Genomic DNA, 22,521 nt, shown 5'->3' with positions numbered 1-22,521 from the left:
CACACACACACACACACACACACACACACACACACACACACACTTACCCACTGTCGAGAAATGGATCTGTAAGGCATTTCTGAGTAGTATAGTTCAGACTGAGGCCCCATAGAGCTCAAATGACCTGTGGCCTAGGCTCGGGGCAGTTTTGAGCCCAGTTATGCACCCTCAAACCTTTCCCCCATTTTTCCTAGGTGAATGACCTGTATGACCTAGAAGGTCCCTTCCAGGTCTGAAGGCAGTGTCCCATGATCCAAGGTATCTGGCCTCTTCTCTCCCTGTTCCTCTAATATAGCTAGGGAGTGTGATGGATAGAGGCCTGGATCTGGAGTCAGGAAGAACTGAGTTCAAATCCTGCCTGAGACTCTACTAGCTGTGTGACCCTGGGCAAGTCAGTTCATCCCAACTGCCTCAGTTTGTATGTAAGTTCGGATAATAATGGCACCAGCTTCTTGGTGTTCTTGGAAGATTCAAATAAGATATGTAAAGCTCTTTGAAGACTGGAAAGCACTGTATGAACGATTACATTTATATAGCACTGTGAGGATTGTGGAGCTGTCCAGGTTGATGGGTCATGGATACCCACCCATGGCCACAAACACACATCCTTTCAGTGGCCTGGACACTTTTCTGGCGATGCCTTAGTCAGCAGCCTTGAGGATTCCTCTTGCCTTTGGCTCCTGGTCAGTCATGAAGACTCTGACTTTCTCAGAGGCATCCAGAACAATCCAGCATGTTGCTTTCACCTCTCAGTATGTGTATTAATTAAGCCCAAAAGAAAACCAGCTGAGGGTCTTTACCTCCTGTTGCTCAGATTCATGGTCGCAGTGTTGGGGAAACCTCTGGCTTCTCCTGTGCTGAAGTTTTGATGGCTCTTCTCTGAGGGGGCAGGGTGGTGGCAGGGTCTAGGAAGCCTCTCTAACACTTGTGAGTCTGAATTTAAGTCTGAGTTGGGCCGGCACCTAGTGGGAAAAGAAGGATTTCTTACAATCCAGTCCTGTGCAGACAGTTCTGGAGGCAGACAGGTATGGAGTTCTTAGTTCTTAGGCTCCTGGTAGCATTTTCATGAGAGGGTACTTTGGCTAATCACCTTCCACCATTTCGTTTGGGTGCCTAAGAGGTTGTGAGGGGTAAACACCCCATTGGCATATGGCAGCCTACATGTAGGCAGGAGGTTGGCACATTGATGGGAGAGTGAAGACACCTGGCTTGACTAAAATAAGCTGACGTCTAGAGGAGTGGAAAGGGGAAAGGCAAGGCAAGTCAAGTAGCATTTATTAATTTGCTTACTATATTTCATGCACTGTTCTGAGTGCTGGAAATATAAATAGAAGCAAAAAAAAATAAAGGCAAAAGAAATCTCTGCCTTCAAGGAGTGACCATTCTAATGGAGCAGTTGATACAGCCCATAAAAGGGAGCTGAAAAGCCAAGGGGAGAGTGCTGGGGATAATAAACAGCAGATCAACTGTAAGGTCTCTTGTGCATCTGGCCACCACTGTTTGAGACCCTGGGATAGAGCATTAACAGAAGCAGGACCCTTGCCCTCGTGGAGCTTGCAGTCAAGTAGGAAGAGATGACATGTGCTCTAATTCATAACACTGTATATGTGTGAGAAGCATGTTGGACTAGCCAATAGTGAGCTGTCTTCAGGCCCAGAACAACCTGGGTTCAAGCCCAGCCTCTGCCATATGCTGGCTCTGGGACTTTGGACGGTGATCCAGGCTCCTTTCTGATGAATCTGGAAGCTATCACTGCCACCTCATTTCTTAGCCAGCTTGCCCCAGGGTAAGCCCATCACTGGAAACCTCATCATCTGGGAGGTGGCTGCGGCTTCTGTACTCAGCCCTTCCTCCATATCTTTATCACTTCTCTCCCCTGATCAGAGGGCTGGAGGACAGAGCAGAAGGCTCCTCCCAGAGCCTTTTTTTATAGAGGGCTCAGAAGTTCCAGCCATCTCTTCATTTCCTGCCAGCTGCTCTGCTCAGTTTTGACTCCTGACATGTACCAGGTAACCTCTGGTGCTGCCCTCCCAACACCTTTTCAGCTTCCTTTTATGAATTGTCTTCCCCTGTTAGATGGTAAGCTCCTCAAGGGCAGGCACTGTCTTTTTCTTACTTGTATTCCTAGCACTTAGCATAGTGCCTGACATACAATAGATGCTTAATGAAACTTTATTAATTATTGACTAAAAAGGAATGAGAGTGTGCAAAAGAGAGGTGCCTCTGGGGAGGCAGAGTAGATACTGCCTACCCATCAAAATGGAAATCCCTCAAGGCCAGGGATTCTCTTTCTTTTTGTTTGTATTTAGATCTCCAGGTGTCCAGCAAAGTGCAGAGCACATCGTGACTGACTGGACTTTTCTTCCCCAAGGCAACTCTGTACATCAGCCCATTTTAGTCAACCCAAGTGACTTCATTAGCCCGTCAGTGGACTGGCCTTGAGGTCAGGAGATCCAAGCTCAAAGCCTACTTCCTACACCTAACTGTGCAATCATGGCAGAATCATTTAACATCTCATAGCCGAAGAGTTCTCTGCTGTATAATGGGGAGATAATAATATTTTCAATGCTGCATTGTGAGTAGAAGTGCTATGTAAATGTGGGTTATTAATACCATTGTATGGGCCCGAGGGAAATGGCATTTGAGTTGGATATCAGAGAGTGAATGGAAATCCAACAGAGAGATGGAGCTGAGGAGGAAGGCATGGTAGGCCTGAGGTCCACAGGTGGGGCTGGAGCATAGAAAGAGGGCAGTAGGCTAGCACAAGAATATAAGTGCTTTGAATGGCATTCAGAGAATTTAGATTTCATTTAGTTGGGTAGGGCAGTAGCTAGAGCTGTGGACTTGGAGTCAGGAAGGTGTAAATTTGAATCTTGCCTCAGACATTTACTGTTTGTTTGACCCACTAAACTTCTTCTCTGTTTCAGTTTCCTAGTCAATAAAATGAAGATACTAATACCCTACTTCATGGGGTTGAAAAGAACAAATGAACTAATATGTCAAGCATTTCGTAAATTTTAAAGTGCTATATTCATGTTAGCTGTTATTGCTGTTTTCATTACTTAGTAAACAATTGGGAATCATAGACGGGTTTTCAGGAGGGGGTGACGTGGCCAGACCTTCATGTAGAGGAGGTAAGTTTAGCAGCCTCTAAAGAATGAATGGTTTGGCGGTCAGAGAAAGGCAGGCATGAAAAGACCTGTTACTGAAGTACTACAGTAGCCTAGGCTTCTGATAAGGAGGCCTGGAATTCAGGTGAAGGGAACAGGGAGCAGGGACTGGCTATGGAAATGACAATGGGCCTTGGTAACTGAATGGACGGCATCAGGGAAGGACCTGGACCTGAGATCATCCTCATAGCTCTACACGGGGAGCATTGGAGGAGACATAGGCAGTTTGAGGCTACCATTGGGAAAAGGAGTTTTGGAGCCATTGGGAAAGCAGGGGGTGGGGAAGAAGCTGGGTCTGGAACTCAGGCAAAGAGGCCTGTTAGAAGTACAGATTGGGAATCCTCTCTAGCCAGAACTCTGCAGCTGAGGGAGAGTGTAAAGAAAAGAGGAGAGGGCCCCAGGTAGATTCTCCAGGGACATCCATCTTGGGGGCCAAGAAGAGAGTGATGAACTAGGTCAGAGGAACCAGGAAATTGGCATGTCTAAAGCTGAGGAAAGAGAAGGGGTGGTCAGCAGTGTCCAGGCCATGAGATGTGAAAAAAGGCCATTGGATTTGGTCCTCTGCAACCTTCAGGATCACCACCTTGGTAGAATGGCAGGTGGCTGGGGTGTGACAAAAAGGAAAAACCAGATAGCCAGATGGTAAGAAGTTTAGGAGGGCGTGGGTAGTGTCGTGATAGAAGCATTGGGCATAGACATTTTTTCCCCAAGAAATGTAGCAGTGAAGGGGAGGAGAGAGGTGGAACCGTATAGTTGGATGAAATAGATATGTCAAGGGAAGGGTTATTTTGGGGATCAGGGAGACCTCAGCATATTTGTAGGCTGCCTGGAGAAGGAGTTGGATATGCATGGGGTGTGGGGGTGGGGTGGGGGGGAAGCTCCCGAGTGCAGGCTGAAGGAGGAGGGGCAGGGATCCCCTCCTGCTGGGGCCAGGGTGGGAGAAGAGTGGGTGATAAGCAGTGCTTAAAAGTTTGCAGGAATGGAGCCCAGAGCCAGGAAGCTTGATACAGATGGTCTCAAGTCTCCTAAGTGAAGCGAGAGGAGACATCGGGTGGAAGATGGGGGTTAGAGGGAGGAAGAGTTGGCCATAACAGATGCTCTGGAAAGTGAGAGAGGGAGGCGATAAGGACAGTGTTTGGGAGCTGAGAATTATTCACCTTGGTGTTCAGAGGCCAGAACTAGGAGCAGACGGATGGGAGCTACAAGCAGATTGCAGCTTGATTGTAAAGTTAGCTTTGCTACCAGCTTGAGCAGGCCTGGAGTACGCCATTGTGGGAGGTCTTGGGCTCCCTGTCACTGGGGGTCTCCAACCAGAAGGTGGATGGATGCTTGATGTTATTGGGGGAACTCCTGGCCAGGTAGAGGTTGACTGGGTAAAGGTCTGACAGCTCAGGCATCTTGGAAATAGAGAAGGGAGTGTTCCCTGGTTCGGTAGCTGGGTCACAGAAAGTCTGTTTTAGGGATGGGGAGACCTGCACATGCTTGTAAATACGTGAGTGGGAGATGCTGAGGATGCTTAAGAGATGGGCTGTAATTGGAGCCAAATCCTGGTGGAAACCACAGGAATGGGATGATAAAGAGGGAAAGCTTCAGGGATGAAGAGACTTTTTCTGCACAGTGAGAGAGGCCAGAGTAACAGAGAGGGCTAGAGTTGGGAAGTCCATAAGAAAGTCATGGGATCTAAAACTCAGGAAGGCCTCAGTGGCCATCTAGTCCGGGGTGGGGAACCTGCAGCCTCGAGGCCACGTGTGCCCTCTACGTCCTCAAGTGCAGTCCTTTGATTGAATCCCAACTTCACAGAACAAATCCCCTTCATAAAACAATTTGTTCTGTAAAACCTGGACTCAGAAGGCCGCACCCAAGGGCCTAGAAAGCCACAGGTGGCCCCAAGGCCACAGGTTCCCCACCCCTGATCTAGTCTTAAGTTTAGCTTGGATGCAGTTAGGAAGTAAGGAGCCATCTAATGTTCTTGGCTGGGGAAACATGACATTTATGAAAAGTTAGACTGGCAGCAGTTTGTAGAGTAGATTGAACAGAGGGAGAGAATTGAATTAGGGGTCCCAGCTAAGAGAAAGTTGTGAATTTCTTTTATTCCTGAGCTCGAGGTATGGGAACTACACCCTTCAGTCAATCCTAATAACATTTAAAATAGAACTCATGTAGTGTCCCTTTCCGTGGTTAGCACTTCCTCATGTGGCTGGTTACCTCCCCAGCAGGGTCCCTTGAAAGGTAGCTGTCCCAGGTTGGGATTTGGCTCTGCATTAGAGCTCATGAGCCCCCACCGGTGTTTGCCTTTAATAGTCAGCTAAAGAATGTTAGCTCAGAGGAAAGGCATTTACTGAGATGGCATTGTAAGAACAATGGTGACAAATGGGAGTACACTCTCCCCTAGCTACATGCAGCATAAGTAGGATGTACACACACACACACACACACACACACACACACACACACACACACAGCACACCAAACAGAAATGATTCACTTGAAGCGTTCCAAGACCCTGGTGCCCTTGCCTTTCTTGGCGTGTCTCCCACTGGGGGTGGCACCACCTCTGGAAGGTTGCTCTGTTAGGGTCCCTGGGCCCATTTCTCTCTGAACTGCCTAATGGCCAGAACTGGCTCCTTTATCAACACACCCTCATAAAGCTCACACTCCTCAGTATGTCTCCTAGCTCAACAACAGGCCTTTCCCTGCTTGGTGCAGTGCCTCCTACTAGGCAGATTAGTACACTGAAAGTTACCAAAGCTGATGTAAGGAGGAAGAGGGACAGATTCCCCTCCCCCTGAGCTAAGTGGCTATTCCTCCTCCAGTAGCCAGCTCTCTTCTTCACTGCCAGGGTTCCCTGCTACATTTAGCTATTCCCTGCCTAACTTCCTTCATAGAGGGTATCTTTTTTTTTGGAGGGGGGAAAGCAAGGCAGTTGGGGTTGTGACTTGCCCAAGGTCACACAGCTAGTAAGTGTGTCAGGTTTCTGAGGCCAGATATGAGCTCAGGTCTTCCCGACTCCGGGGCTGGTGCTCTGTTCACTGCACCACCAAGCCGCCCCAGGTGTCTCTCTTTTTAAAGGGCTGTCCCACCAGGGGCTTGGCCAATTTTTGGCCAGCCATTGGTCTTCTAATTCCATCATTTTTCATCAGAGAACTTTATACCTTATAAAGAGGTAACAAAGTATAAACCCTTTGAGACTGCAAACCTGGGATTTCATCAGCTAGTCTGGGAGGTGGTGGGGGCAGTAGGAATCAGCTCATTAGCAGCATCTTCATCAATTCCCCCATCTTAAAATCCAGTTTATAAAAATACAGATTTCCAGGAGCATGTCATTTAAGTGGGTTCTTCAGTCAGTCAATAAGCATTTATTAATGCCTAAACATTCCTGGTGCCTAAACATTCCTGGTTGCAGAGGTAAAAATTAAAGTCTCTGTCCTCAAAGAATTTACATTTTATTAAGAGATACCATCCACACTCATGAAGAAGCTGCAGAATCCATAGACAGAGACTCCCAGGTATTCCCTCACACGACTCCCTGGGCAGGGGTCCTTGATATCAGCCCTCCCTTGCCTGCCCTCCTCCCTGAGGCCTGTTCTCCTGAGAGTCCCTGCTCCCTTCATTCCCAGCTCATCCGACTCTAGATTCTCCACACCCACACCAGCAGCCCTGCCCCCCATATGGGTACCCTTCTCCTTCTGTCTCTGCTCCCACTTTCTAACTTCTTTTTATATTTTATCTTCCCCTCTTAGAAGGTAAGGGCAGCTAGGGAGCACAGGAGAGAAGAGTGTCAGGCATGGAGTCAGAAGACTTATCTTCCTGAGTTCAAATCTGGCCTCAGACTGCACTAGCGACCCTGGACAAGTCACTTAATTCTTTGCCTTAGTTTGCTTCTCTGCAATGAGCTGGAGAAGGAAACTCCAAACTCCTCTGGTATTTTGGCCAAGACAAACCCAAATGGGGTCACAAAAAGTCAGACCCAAATGAAAAAACACTGAGTAACAGTAGAATGTAAGCCCCTGGAGAGGAGGGACCGCCATGTTTTGTGATCTTTGAGAGCTCATCTTTTTTATCTCATAGCAACACTCTCCATATGCAGAGCATGGCAGGAGCAGCAGAGGGGATGAGAATGAGCCTCCTGCAGTTAGGGACGTAGGCCTCTCAGAGGCAGAGGGGAGGAGGGAGTGTGTCCCAGGCCTGGGAGGACAGTCCTGGGGATGGGAGATGGGGTGTTGTGTGTGAGGAGCAGGGAGGCTAGACCGGAGGAATTATGTGCAGTGAGGTGAGAAGGGGAGCTTGGGCCGGATGCCAAGGTCAGCACTTCGCTCTAGTCCCAGACTGAAGACCTCTGCCTTAGCTCCTGGGGGTAGGGCACCACGTGGTGGGAAGCCTGCTCGCTTTTCCACCCATGTTGGATCCAGGCTCACTTTCCTGTCTGTCTCTTGCCTGTCTTCAGAAGGGTCCAAAATGAGGACCACAATGGTGGCCTCCATGGCCATGGCCATAGTTCACAATCTAGCCATACAGCAAACGGCCCTTTTGCTTGTCCTGAAGCTCCAACACTTCTGTCTCCGACCCGTGCTTAATGCTTCCTAGAGAGCCACCTTCTGCCCATGGATATTTCTCCAGGAAAAGCCAAAGCTCTCCTGTCCTCTCCCCACTAGCCGAGGCTGGGGGGGAGGGGAGTAAGGGACAGCTTCCAGGGAAAGCTAGGCTTGGAAGATGGATGCCTGAAGGGTCCCAGAGGAGACCTGACAAGGCCAAGGGTAGTACTGGCCAAATCTAGGGATGCTCATAGGGCTTTTCCATTCTTCCCCCCACCCCTCTCCTGTGTGGGTAAAGGGCCATTCCTTCCCTTGTTATGATGTGCTGTGTGCAAAGCTTTGGCTGAGGGAGAACCAAGATGCAGGCCCTGCCCTCAGGGGCCTCACGGTCCAGTTGGGTAATAATTAGACACAGGCATAGATAATAAAAATGCTTATCTGATCGATGCAATGATAAATCATGAGTCCAGGGCCCTGGAGAGGACACAAACCCCCCACCTCCTGCTGGAGAAGTAGCAGCCTGCAGATGAAGGAGGAAGGAGACTGCGTTTCTGGAAGTGGCCGATGTGGGCGTTTTTGGAAGTTTCTTTGGCTGGACAGTGTGCATTTGTCTAGAGGGCTTCCTTTTTGCTTTGAAAAATTGGCCATTTTGGGGCATGAGTGGGAGGGAAAGTGGATAAATTCTTGTATAAATGAATAATTTTTTAAAATTATGTTAATCATCCTAATAAACTACAGACATTGACATAGTTCTTTGAAGCCTGAAAAGCCCTTTACATAGACCACTGTGCATTTGAGCCTCACTCCCCTGTCAAGTAATTGCAGCAGATATTAGAATGCTTATTTAATAGATGAGGGAACAGAGGACCAGAGAGGTTTAGCAACTTGCCTGTAGTCACACAGCTATCCCAGGCCTTTTTGATTCTAAGTCTTAGGACTCATTCAGTTCCATCTTCTGTGTAGGGGCAGAGAAAGAGGGGGCACCTGCCCACGTTGCCTCTGCTGGAGAAATGCAGTGATAGCAATGGCAGAGTCTCAGCCCTTAGGTTTCCCAGCCTTGTTGGGAGAGACAGCATTCACATCTATTTTTATGGTGCTTTAGGGTTCACTTGTGGGAGGCAGTACAGCACAGTGGTAAGAGTTCTGAATTTGGAGTCTGAAGACCGGAGTTCAAAACTTACCCTAACTCCTTGCACAAGTCACTTCTCCCTTAGCCTGTGTGGGTCTGTTTCCTCTTCTGTGAAATGACAGGGTTGGACCCTGCTTGTTGAGGTCCCTTCCAGCTCTGAGCCTGTGTAAATACTGTGCTCTTTGGCCCTGTGAGGTAGGTAACATCATCTGGGTGTCATATTGGGTTGAGGGCTGGAATGGGAGCCAGAGACCGGTGTTCAAACCCTGCCTCCAAAACTTCATAGCTGTGTGTGACCCTGGGAGAGTGACTTGACCTCAGTCTGTCTCAGTGTCTTCACCTGTAATGTGGGGGTAATAACGCCACCTGCCTCCCTGGGGTGTTGTGAGGATCCAGTGATAATTGTAAAGCCCTTGGCTTTGGTGCCTGCCACATCGTTAGAGGTGAGGCCATGAAATAGAGCTGGAAAGGAAGTCTGGGCCAAATTATGGATGTGGGGAGTGATTGCATAGAAGTAAGAAGCATTTGTGACATAATGGGTGGAGAATCTAGAGATGGAAGTGGAAGAGATCTGGGTTCAGATCCTGGCTGAGGCTGCCCTCAATGACATTCTGGTAGTGCATGTGCCTGACACTCAGAACTATTCGAGCATGCTGTCAGGGCTGTGATAATGAAGTGCTGAGTGGAGTAGAGTCAGGGCATCCTGCCTGCAGGGGGCATGGCTTAAAGCAGCTGGCTGAAGACTTTAAGGCTCAGCCCAAGGACTGCTGCTGTGTGTCATTGTAACTGTTGTGAAGGTCATTCCTCTACACCTTGACTGTTCTGCTTTAGCTCAGCCCTTCTTGGAAGAGGGATGGTTATGCAGTCCTCGCGTGGGGAGGCAAGGAAAGTTTTGTAGTGTCAGAAAAGCAACTAACTTCCTAAGTGCAAGCCTATGGGAGGAAGAGGATAAGCAACCTGGGTGGCAGTCTGTGGGGGGGAAGATCTAGGTGTCTTAGATTAGCTAGGACTCCCTGGGATCCACGAGGCTGCTACAAATTGACTTCAGAGTGAATTGGGTTTAAGTGAGGCAGTTTAAGTTGAAGTACGGTGGCAAGATAAGAGTCAAGACAACGGTCATGGCCCAGGATGCAGTGGGCGACCTTGGTCTTCTTAAATCAAGGTCTTTCCCATGTATCAGTTTGTCTGAGGCAACACCCATTCAATGACTAAGGCTAGGTAAGAATTGAGACCAAAGATTGTTTACCAGTGCCAAAGCATCCATCTAGGAGGGGAACATTCCTGCACAATTGACAGCAGTTGCTCATTAGTGAAGGTGTCCCAGCAGAGGCTGAATGATCCTTGTCAGGGAGAGTGTTGAGGGGATTCCTGTATAAGATAGATTGGAAGGAACCATGAACTTGAGATCAGAAGAATCAGGGTTTGAGTCCCAGCTCTGACAGTCATAGCCACGTTTAGTGGATAAGTTCCTTCTCTCTGGGTCTCAGTTTTTATTCTCTGTAAAGCTTAGTGGGTTGAATTAAGTGATCTATAAAATTTGTTCCCACTCTGACAGGTGATGAACTCTCCATTCAGACATTATTAAAAGGCTAGGCACAGAGAATAAAGAAATAAAACAAGCCCCTGTCCTCAAGGCACTGACATTCTGCTTAGAGAACGTAATTTGTACATTGATGTGCAACTGGAGGGTCGTTGAAGTAGTCTGAGAGCATTGATTAGGTTTCAGAAATGCTCCCTCATAGGAGGCAGCCCCTGAGCTGAGGGTATGGGGTCCTCAGAGGTGGAAACCTTAAAGGTCCCTGTCACCTGTGGATGGCAGAAGCCCATCTCCAGCCATGGCTATAGGCCATTCCCTAGCATTGTTGGGCACTCCTGTTTTCTTCCAAAACTGCTTTCCTCTCTACAGTTGCAGCCAGTGTATTCCAGATGAGACAGTCCATGGGGGCTTCCAGGGCTCTATTCTGAGGATATCTGTCTTTCTTTATCCTTGTTTCTGACAGTTCTAAAGTCACCTTCCTAGAAGTGTTCAGAACCACCAGACCTAAGAGCCGGGGGCAGAGGCAGGGGTGGGGGTGGAAGAGAGAAACATCTGAGGCCACTTCACTTGTACCAGGGGCCCTCTCCAATGAATCCACGCTGACCTTCCCCCTTTTGTCCTTAACAGGTGGACAAGATCCACTTCAAAGTCTTACATCATCCTAACAATTACTCCTTCCTTTAAAAAAAAAATCTGTGTTTCATGGCCCTTCTCCTAGGATCCTTTATAAGATGAGAAAAGATAGATGAACTCAATTCTGCAACCCAGAACCCACAGTGGACATGATATTGAACTTGGAGTCAGGAAGACCTGAGTTCGAATCCTGCCTCAAACATTTATTAGCTGTCTGACTTGGGGCAAAGTCACCTAAACTCTCTTAGCCTCAGTTTTCTTATCTGTAAAATGGGGATGCGAATAGCCCCTCCCTCAAAAGGTTGTTACTTATTAAGCTGTGTGACCCTGAACAAGTCACTTAACCTTTGTCTCAGTTTTCTCATCTGTAAAATGGTCATAATAATAGCACCTATCGGTGGTTGTCAGGATCAAATGGGATAATATTTGTGAAGCTTTTTGCAAACCTTCAAGTGCTGTATAATTTCTGTTGTTATTGTCACCAGCATTTATTAAGTCACAAGAGTAATAGTAGCTGACATTTATATGGTATGCACTATATGCCGGGCATGGTGCTAAGCATTTTACAGTTCTTATCTCATGTGACCCCGACAACTACTCTGGGTGGTATTATCCCCATTTTACAGTTGGGAAAACTGATGCAAATAGGAATTTGCCCAACATCGCACAGCTAGAAAGTGTCTGAGGCCATCTTGACACCAGGTCTGGCATTCTGTAGCTGCCACTCATAGGAATACCCACCATGTGCCAGGATCCAAGACTCCAAAGACAAAAGTGAGACCACCCCTGCCCTCAAAGGGCAGACATTCTGTCAGCGCGCACAGACCTTTTTGCTCTGGCATCAGCTGCCAGCCGATTAATAGAGCTGGAAGAATAGCCTCTCCTCCCCCTGAAAGAAGAAGGATCCCTCCATTCTAATGTAAGAGGCAGAGGCTTGGGAGTATTGAGTGTTATTGCTTGGGGCCACGGTTGGACCAAATGTCTGCTGACTTCTCTTTCAATTCCAAGGCTCTGAGAGTGGGGCCACAGTCCTTGGGAATAAGTCCAAGGGTGCCCTCCAATTTACAAGCCAGTTGTACCATGAGTGTCTGTTTGTCGTCGGTCAGCTAACAAGCCTGTGCCCAGCATTGGGGATTCAGAGGAATGTTTAAGTTGGTGGCTTTGGGACCCTGGCACTCTGTTCTCATGTTACAAATGGGAATTCCATTTCTGGGTGAGGCCTCATAACCCGGGTACTAGCAGCATGGAGGGACATTAGAGAGGCCGTTGGGGCTCCTGGTGAGAAGATTCGTTAGCCTTAGAGAATCTAAAAGGACAATGAGGGAATCAGGAGGGAGGGAGTCCTCCACTGATGGAGGTCTTCTAGCAGAAGCTGGATGGCTCCTACTTTATCAGAGACCCTCCCAAGGGGGTGGTTGCCCAGTTGTGCTTTGGATTTGACGCAGTCTGGAGGGTGTATGGTTCTCAAGACGTGGACGAATGAAGCCAGACCGGCTTATTTGCTGTTCCTGTTTCCCACCTCCTTGTCTTTGCACAGGCCATCCTTCATGCCTGCTGTGTGTTCTCCCTCTTCACCTTTACTTTTTGGAACCTGTAGCTCCCTTCCAGCCTTACCTGAAGTGCCACACTCTTCATGCGACTTTTCCCAGCGCCCCCCGTTGCTGACATGGCCCAGTCACCTGGTCTCTGCCCGAGCCGCTTGTGTGCGGACATGTAGCCTCCCCTCTAGAGCACAGGCTTCTTGAGGGCAGGGACTGTTTCACTTATCTTTTGGTCTCAGTACCTGGTACACAGTGGGTGCTTACTAAATGTTTGCTGATTAATTGATTGACTCAGCACCTCTGAGATTGTATTTCTCCCTTTGGCTCACTCTTTCTTTCACTGTACATGTATGTCTTTATATATGTGCCCCATTCCTATACAAGCTTACCTACCTCCCGACCTCTGGCTGAGTAGTGTTGGTCTAGACCGGGTTCATAATGTGACTTTGTGAGAGCTGAAATGCTCTGGGGAATTGAGTTCTGAAGGATAAAAGCACCCCATCCTCCCCCCACAACACGTTGGAGGCAGGCAGATGGACAGAGGGACCAGACTCCCAAAAGGTGCTGGTGCCAGGCTGGCAGCTTCCCTGTGCTCACAACCAGATGGTAGGAATTCAGGCCCAGTCAGGGGTGGAGGCAGCCTCGGAGATGCCCTGTGCCTCCTGTGGTAGAAGGAAAGCCTTCCCCTTCAGTAAGAGCATCCCCAGCAGAAAGGATGGGCTACCTTGAGAGGTAATGAGCTCCCCATCCCTTATGCAGGTGATAAATGCCATTTATCAAGGATGTGGTTTGGGGGTGGGTTTTGCTGTTTCCCTTTTGTGTTTGTTCCTGGCATATGGCATCACGTGAGGTAACATTTGTAAAGCACCAGCCACCCAGTAGGAGTTTAGAAGCAGATTTCAGTTTCTTTCCCCTTTGCTGGCACAGTCTGATGCATAGTAGGGACTTAATAAACACTTGTTCCCTTCTCAATGCCTGGTGCATAGTAGGGGCTTAGTACCAAACACTTTTCCCTTCCCCATCCCCTCCTAAGCACAGTGCCTGGCACCTAGCTAAGGCATTTAGGAAATATTTGTTGCTTACCCAATTGATTGACTAGATTCTGGGATTCTAATACAGCCCTGTTGTACAGAAAATGCCCCTTTGCTCCGAGCTCTGCCTCCTCAGCCTAGCCTTCCATGGCAGGGAGTGAGGTTGGGATACACCCACGCCTCCCTCCCTAATAAGAAACCACTGAGAGCTAGCCCCAGCATCTTGCTGGCTCCTGGATTGCTTCTTTGGGGTTCTAGAATGTCCCTGTGCCGGCTTAGAGGGTCCAAGACAAGTCCTACTTCTCAATGGTTCTTAACTCTATGCCATGGACCCCTTGGTTCACTCAGACCTGGCTCAGGGGGGGGCAGTTTCTACTGCCATCAGCCCAGGCTGGCCCAGGGTAGAAGCCCTCCCTGCCCCTATGGTGGAGGAGCTGACAGCCCTCCGAGGCTCTCTGGCCCCTGTGAATTTAAAGGCCCTGTTGTCCCTCCCACCCCAAAGCCCCAGTGCCAAATGCTACAGACCACCTCCCCTGCCTTCATCAGCAGAAGCTAACATTAGTCACTCTCACCCCATCACTCTGTTGAGTCAATGTCTATTTTTAGGGAAGATCAGAGAAAGTGATCCATCCTGTGTGTTGTGGGGAGGGACTTGGGACCCAGTGGTAGGGGAGAGAGGGGACAAGGGGCAGGCCCCTGGACACCCGGCCACCAGGCCCGGGCTTTTTTCCAAATGTGCCAGCCCCCATGCAGTGAAAATGTGGCTTCTGTGATCACCTCACTGTGCTTACACACATGTGTCCCCATGTCTGTGCACACGCGTGCACCAGTCACGGGTTGATAGTCTGGATTGAATAAGACTGCTTGCCGAGGCCTGCTCCTGGTGGCCAGGCCGCTGTCCAGCAGCGGCGGCAGCGGCGGTGGCGGCAGCGGCAGCAGCACCAGCACCACCAACACCAGCGGCAGCGGCAGCAGCAGGCCGGCTGTAGAACTGGCCAGCTCTATTTTGAGCCATGGCTGCCCCAGAAAGAGCTGGAGCCGGAGAGATGGCTGCAAAGCATCCTTGCCAATACTGGGTGTTGTTTGTCTTTTGAATTTAAAAAAATAAAAATAAATTTAAAAAATCTAAAATTAGTGTCTGCTGAAATGCGCTCTGCTTATGTGTACGCCAGGGACTTGGCTCCTTGCAGACGGAATCTCAGATCTGTTTACACGTCTCCGTTAGCATTTTGGAAGAAAACAGCTCCCAGGGATGCAGGGAGATAACTCCTCTGAAATCACGCCTCCCCTTCGGGGCGCCGCTGGGCTCCCGCTTCCCGCTGCCTTGTCTGGCCTCCTCGGGGGTCGGGGGGCTCCAGAGCTGACGGGGTTGGCCCACCCGGTATGGATGTGATCACAAGGAGGGTGGGGCGGCTCGCAGAGCCCTCTCCACCAGGGCTGGGAAGAAGAACTTGGTATCTATCTTCCATGAGTGTGTAGGGGAAGGTGACAAGAGGCTCTGAGCAGTCAGATTCGGTGCATGAGATGAGGGGCACGGAACTGGTTCCTTCACCTGCCGATTCATGCTCCACAGAGCCCTGGCTGTGGGCTTGCTTCATTTCGGGTTGATGGAGTGCTTTCCTGGCTCTCACGAGGACCCTAGAAGGGGTCAGTGGAAGGCAGACAGGTGGGAGCTTGGACGCCTGGGGAGGGCGAGGGTGGCTGGGCTGTGGGCACCATAGCCTGAAGGTGAACTGACCCTCTCCTCTTCCCACATGTCTTTCTGTTCCTCCCTCCTCCTCTCCACATCCTCCTCCTCTTCTACTTTACCTCTCTTCTTTCCCCCATCCTCTTCTCTCCCCCTTCCCCCTCCAGGTCTCCTACGCCCGTCCGAGCTCAGCATCCATCCGAGATGCAAACTTGTACGTCAGCGGCCTCCCGAAAACCATGACCCAGAAAGAACTGGAGCAGCTCTTCTCGCAGTACGGCCGCATCATCACCTCCCGCATCCTGGTGGATCAAGTCACAGGTTCCCTTGGGGGCTTTTTCCTCGTCACCTGCCCTGCCCTGTCCACGGTGCTGAAGAGCACAGGCCCTGGTCCCAGCTCTGCTGCTATCTGGCTCTAGTGAGGTTTAAGGGGATGAGTCAGTCAGGGCAGGTTTAACCCTTCTGCATCCAGGCACCCCTTATTTTAACTCTCATATGCTGAGTATCAGAAACACACACACACACACATACACACTCCTCTTCTGGACTTCAGGATCCATTATTTCACCAGTGTGGACATTCCATTCACCAGCACAGATGGCAGCCACTTCACTACCTTAGACTATGTACCTGGCACATAGTAGGTGCTTAAATACTGGTTAGCACAAAGAAGGTTCTAATATTTTGGAGGCAAAGAGTACCAGCTTTAGAGTTGGAGGACCTAGATTCAAATCTCAGCCTGGACACTTCTTGTGTGACCTCATTGGGTCTCAGTTTCCTCCTCTGTAAAAATCCAATAAAGAAGACATTTTTGAAGTATAAATGCTAAGCAATAGGGATACCCCAAAAAAAAAGCCAAACCAACAAGAAAAACAAAGAAGTCTCTGCCATTAAGGAGTTTACATTCTAATCAGGGAGACAACTGTAAATATTGGGTGGGGACAAGACAGACCCAGAGTAGATAGTAGTGGAGGACAGCCAGTGAGTGAGACCAGGTGAGGCCTTAAAGGAAGCCCACTCTTGGTGATCTCCAGCTTCCTCCTAGCTGGAAATCTGATCCCAAATGCCCATAAATGTATAAATGCTACAACCAGAAGGTATACAATCTACAATCACATGCAGGTGTGATGGCCAAGCTTCTGGTGAGGACTCCCTCTTCACCAAGCCAGCCATAATCCTCAGCAGTCAGTCATCAGTAAGTCCTGTGCTAGGCCTTGCTGAAAGAGTGATCTAAGGCATCCTTGGTCCTGCCCTCAGGGAGCTTACATTCTATTAAAAGATCCAAGTCATGTTCATTGGAGGAGTGTGTGTGTGTGTGTGTGTGAACATACCCATGTGTGTGTATGAATATATATCACATATAATGTACTTATGTGTGTGTACTATGTTGATATATACATGTATATGTGTGTCTTTCTCCATCTGTATTAACTGAAGAAGGATGTGGGTGTGTAAGTACACAGATACTTATATATCTTCCTTGAAGTCTAGTTTGCTCAGCCGCAAATGGATGAAGGTGACTGGTTGAATTATATCTTCTTCTTTTTTTTTTTTTTTTTTCTTTTTTGGAGGGCAATTGGGGTTAAGTGACTTGCCCAAGGTCACACAGCTAGTTTTTGTATTAAGTGTCTGAGGCCGGATTTGAACTCAGGTCCTCCTGATGCCAGGGCCGGTGCTCGATTCACTGTGCCACCTAGCTGCCCTGGCAAAGCATTTATTAAGTATCTACTGTCTGCTGAGCCCTGTGCAAAGTGACAGAAGAGATCAATTGGCCCATCAGCAAACATTTGAGTGCTTACTGTACTGGGCCAAGAGTGAAACAGTCCCTGCCCTCAGGGAGCTTACATTCTTTGAGAGATTGGCAGTATATGTTTTCTCCTTCTGGCCTGGATCAGTTTTTTGTTTTTTCACCTCTTCTCTAACCACGGTCTCTTCCCTGCTCAGGTGTTTCTCGAGGCGTGGGATTCATCCGCTTTGACAAGAGAATAGAGGCAGAAGAAGCCATCAAAGGCTTGAACGGCCAGAAGCCCAGCGGTGCTACGGAACCCATTACTGTGAAGTTTGCCAACAACCCCAGCCAGAAGACGAGCCAGGCCCTGCTCTCGCAGCTCTACCAGTCACCCAACAGACGCTACCCGGGGCCCCTGCACCACCAGGCACAGAGATTCAGGTAAGGACAGGCAGGAGGAGCCTGGACTAGGGCCAGATAAGCCAGTAGAGGCATTGTTCCTCTGGGGTCCCCAGATTGTGTTCTGTAAAATGAAAGGGTTGGGACTTGACTGAAGTCTCCCTCAGTTCTTGTACTTTTTTACTCTGGAGATAGACAAGAAGATGGGGTCAGAAGAGAGGAAGACAGAGAGAAATTTTTTTTAATAACTTTTAAAAATAATTATGTTTTATTTAACATTCATGTTTTAAAATGTTGAGTTCCCAATTCTCTCCCTCCTTCCAGCCTCTTCTGCACCCATAGACAAGGCAATAGGACCTAAGAGTTTTTATGTTTTTAACCTTAATCACTAAAAGAAGGCCATAAATTCATTGTGACTTTGGGCCAGTCCCTTCCCTCAGGGCAGGGGGAGGCTGGACTTGATGACCTCCTGACCCCTAGAGTTCCTGCTTCCTCTTTGATTCTCACTCAGCATTCCCAAGGGACAGTCCAGGCCCACTCCCCAGCAGGTAGCTCGATTGGGGAGTGGGTCTCTGCTTCCATACAGACTCTATCCCAGCTGCTGTGTCTGCCTTAAGATCCTGGTGGCCTAGAACACAGTTTGGGAAGATTTATTCCAGGCCTAATTAGCTTCCTGGGGTCATTACCACCGGATGCCTGCTTTTGATGGACAGAAGCCCTGTGTAGCTTCTCCCCCTTTTTTTGGTGGGGGGAGGAGGGGATTTTCCTGTGATTTGCTTATCTGAAGGCCTGGTCTATGACTAATGGGAGGGGGAGCTATTCTCTTAATGGCCCCTAATACATTTCCAGTAGTGCTCTTCCCCCTCCTCCCCTCCTCCTTCTCACTCCTCCCTTAATTAAAGGGTGATTTTCATTACCTAGGATCTCCTAGGAATGTGGCAGGAAGGACTGGCCTGGGGTGGGGGCTGGGGGTGGGGGTCAAGAGAGACAATTAGCTTTTTTGGAGTCCTCTCCATTACCAGGAATAATAATGGGAGCTGAAATTGCTCATGATTTCTTCCTCACCAAGCATCCAAGTCACCTCATTTTTACTTTGTGTGACTGCACATACAGTATTTATGTAAAAAACCCTCTCCTGGAGGTTTCTAATAATGGAAACCATGGCTACTGCTGCCCCCAGGGTGTGAGCAGCTTTTCCCGGGAGGGCTGGGTGGGAGGTGGCTTAGAGCATGCTGGCCATTCACCCAATACAGGATGGTTTGGGGTGAGCAGCATTCAGCTACTGGCTTTGGGTTTTTTATTCTTCTCTCCTTCTTTCTATCCTACTGAGCCCACCACCTCCTCCCAAAAAGGAGAATGTCTGGAAGGGGGACAGCTGGGTGCCATTGGTTCACGTCAAACAGAAATCCTTTATCCACAAGTTTGATTGCAGTGAAAGGCCAATAGTTACAATGGCATTTAAAATTATCTTAGATCCAGCCTAAAATTCAGAAATTCAGAGAAAAAGGCTCAGGCTCAGAGGGAGGAGCAGGCGTAAGGAGAGGAAGAGGGAGAGACAGACTGAGCAGGCCCCCCAGTGGCTCTTCACTGGGCATCCCACCACGTTGAGGACCTGAGAGGGGCAGCTGCCACTCACAGGCTTAGGAAGCCTGTTGGGGGAAGGGTTTGAGTGTCTCTGTCTGACAAGGGGGCCATCAGAATGAATCGTTCCATTGCTCAGTCTTGCCATCTGTGAGAAATTAACCCCGAGACCCTCCTTCTCTTTTCAGGCTGGACAATTTGCTTAATATGGCCTATGGCGTAAAGAGGTAATTAAGACTCCGCAGATCGCCAGATGTCCGTGTTGGCACAGATGGGTGCTATAATTTATTATTTTTTTTAATTCACTAACTTTTGAAATTTCTTTAATTACTTTTTTCTTCCACCAGCATGTCAAACCCTTAATTTTTAGTTCGGACTTCAGTTGGTTTTTGTTCATTTGCTTGTTTCTTTTAAGGGCACGCAGAGTCTGTGTGCGTCTCACATTTTTTTCTTTGATTTACAGGTGGGCCTCTAACTTGGTTCAGGTGTCACAGTTATAGTGCCTTGGCTTAAGACTGTCCTGGCCCTCTGATGACTACTTTTAGGAGAAAAGCATCTGTCTTTTCTCCAGCTAATTTTGCAAACTTGAACAATGGGGGTATAGTGGCAGAGAGTTCTGGGCTTTGGAGTCAACCCCAAATCCTGGCTCTGCTGCTGATTACCTGGATGGCCTTGGGCAAATAATTCCGACTTACCAGGGCCTTGGAGGTCCTTTGAAGGCTAGTTTAGGCACTGCCAAGATACTGTTAGAAGACACAGACTCCTAAAAATGACAAGGGCCTTGTATACAACAGGTGCTCAACAAAGGTCTTATTGATGGGACCATCATCTGACAAGATTAAATCAGATTGAAATGATCTTAAATGATTCCTTGGCCTTGGAAAGAATTAGATTAGAGATGGCCACAGAGGTTGCCTCAGTCCCCTGCCTCCCACCTCAGTGCTTCTCATTAAGTCGGCCTTTGGAACCTAACTGTGTACACCTTAACTGGTCTTGGGTGTCTTCTGTTCACAGGTTTAACCTACACCAACTTCCTTTTTAGTTCTTTGCGTTCTTTTGTTGTTTCATTTCAAGAAGTTTGGGGGTCCGATTGGGCTGGGGGCAGGGGTGGGGGGCAGGTTGAACTACAGGGCGAGGCTCGATCTCAGAACTTCTGGGAGTTTCTCTGATGGGTGGGGTGGAGGTGTCACGTCAACGTCACCTGTTATTGACCCATGTTTGTGCCTCATTGGCTGACTAGACACACATGGGCTTTCCTTCTCCTTCCAGTTAGCGCTTGATTCCAAACCCCCCTCCCACCCCCGTATTTGGGAGGACACTTGTATCCTTTAACCAGACAGTATTCTAGCCACCCACCCCTAACCTGTATGGTAAGTGACTCTCTGTCCTAACTTGTCTGAACACAAACTCTCAGCCTCCATCATGAACCTGAATCACGAGACTGAGGAGAAGGGCAGAATTCTCTCCTGTCCTTGGATTATCCTTTGGCCCCAGCATTCTCCTCTCCCTCTCACCTCTTCATCCTCCTTCCTGGGGGATGGGGCCCAGTATCAGGAGCCCCTAGAAAGGGAGTCCATAGGGCATGTGCTAAAGGTGGGTCGGGGGCACCTTCCTTGTACCTCTCTGGCACCTTGCATATGTGTCCGGTTATTGCTAATAGGTTTAAAAAAAAAAACATGTCCAAGATCAAAATGGCAATTAAACACATAGCTAATCATCCAGGTCTGAATTTTTTAAAAACCCAAACTTTTAAAATAATAATAATTAGCATTTATGTAGCACCATCTTTGTGTGAAGCCCTGTGCCTAATTGTCAGAGATTCTGTTGAGGATACAAAATTCCTGGGATGACGTGACTTTATTATTTTGTACTGTATATCCTTGTAGCCATAGTTCTTGATGTGAGGTGAGAGCAAACAGCCCTCTGCTTCAGTAGGGGAGAGACCTTTGTTCACATCTCAGCCCTTTCCCCCTCAGTTTCTTCATTCTGTGAAATGGGACTAATCTCTCCCCACCACCACCTTCCCGTGTCCATAGTGAAGAAGGTGTTCTTGGAAGCCAAAAGGCACTCGGGGTAAGGTAGTAGTCATTACCCTGTACTTCAGAGGGAGAATCTAAATCAAATCCCCCACTCAAAGTTGACCAGAATTTGTGAAATGGTTACACTTTGAGCTGACTACCAGAAGAGCCAGTCTTTTTAAGGCCACTCTTTAAAATTATTATTAATTTTGTTTTCAATTAACAAGTGATTTATTCTCTCCTCTTCTCCCCATTAAAAAAAAAAGAAAGAAAAATAAAACCTTTATCACAAAAACACTCCATTCTTCTCATGCAGGTAGAATATAGAAACAGACAAATCTGTAAGTACATCCCTGGGCCAGTCAAGGAGAACCCTCCAGGCCCTCTCCCATGTCAAAAGAAAATGCTACAGGTTTCTGTTTTGTCAGGGGACAGACCTTAAGCTCTCTGTGTTCTCTGTGTGTGTCTCTGTGTGTGTCTCCGTGTGCATTGGGATTAGGGGCAAAGCAGGGAGTGGTGATCCCATGCTCAGAGCGACATCTAGAAGGTTTCCCCCCACTCTGTTTGCTCCCCAGGTTCTCCCCCATCACAATCGACGGGATGACGAGCTTAGTTGGAATGAACATCCCGGGGCACACCGGGACTGGCTGGTGCATCTTCGTCTACAACCTGTCCCCCGACTCTGACGAGAGCGTCCTCTGGCAGCTCTTTGGCCCATTTGGGGCTGTGAACAACGTCAAGGTCATCCGTGACTTCAACACCAACAAGTGCAAGGGGTTCGGTTTTGTCACCATGACCAATTATGATGAGGCCGCCATGGCGATCGCCAGCCTTAATGGATACCGCCTGGGAGACCGAGTGTTGCAAGTTTCCTTCAAAACCAACAAAACCCACAAATCCTGAATTTCATATCCTTACTTATTAAAATATATATATAAATATATACGAACAAAACACACACAAAAAAAAAGAGAGAGAGAGAAGGAGAGAGAGAAACAAACTTTTGGAGGCTTATGTTCAACCATGGACTTTCTAAGCCAGTGTTGCCTAAGTATTAAAACATTGGATATCCTGAAATGTACCAGGAAAGGGTTTTATATAATGCTTAGAAAATAACAAAAACAAATCTTTGATGCATTGAATGTTCTTTCATAGTTGTTATTGTTGAATATGACCTACATAGATGACGATGTACAGGGATTTTTACCCAGCCGGCTAACTTTACCGCCTTCTTTGAAGGGGAATCTTTTTAAGGTGACCATTCACCTATTTGAAGAAAAAAAACACACAGAAAAAAAAACATAAAAAAACAAACACAATTTTTACAAAGCAATGGAATTAAAAAGAAAGAACAAGATTTTTCTTTTTTTTTGTCCTTTTCAAAAAACATTTTACTCCAATCAGATTGGTAAACCCCTCCAACTTCAAATTAAAGAGGAATAATAAAAATTGCAAAACAGGAAAGAAAAAAAACTTTTGCAATTTTTTTTTAATTTTTCTTTTCCTTTTCTTTTATATCATGTGAACTCAGCAG

General features: G+C 48.1%; 1 protein-coding gene across 1 annotated transcript in view; it reads left to right on the top strand.

Annotated features, from left to right (window-relative positions):
- Positions 1-22,251, top strand: part of LOC138164997 (ELAV-like protein 4) — a 113,348-nt gene extending 91,097 nt beyond the window's left edge. Inside the window, exons 4-7 of the mRNA XM_069093036.1 lie at positions 15,428-15,581; positions 17,205-17,430; positions 19,158-19,196; positions 21,563-22,251. Of these exons, the coding sequence (XP_068949137.1) occupies positions 15,428-15,581; positions 17,205-17,430; positions 19,158-19,196; positions 21,563-21,890 (747 nt within the window). The 3' untranslated portion in view covers positions 21,891-22,251. The remainder of the gene's footprint in view (positions 1-15,427; positions 15,582-17,204; positions 17,431-19,157; positions 19,197-21,562) is intronic.
- Positions 22,252-22,521: the final 270 nt, after the last annotated feature.

This window comes from Petaurus breviceps, unplaced genomic scaffold (assembly GCF_028583685.1).
Source record: "Petaurus breviceps papuanus isolate PSGF00001 unplaced genomic scaffold, PetGlider_PUasm1.0 207, whole genome shotgun sequence".
NCBI lineage: Eukaryota > Metazoa > Chordata > Mammalia > Diprotodontia > Petauridae > Petaurus > Petaurus breviceps.
The sequence above is the reverse complement of the archived record's forward strand: the minus strand, read 5'-3'. Positions and strand labels throughout refer to the sequence as shown.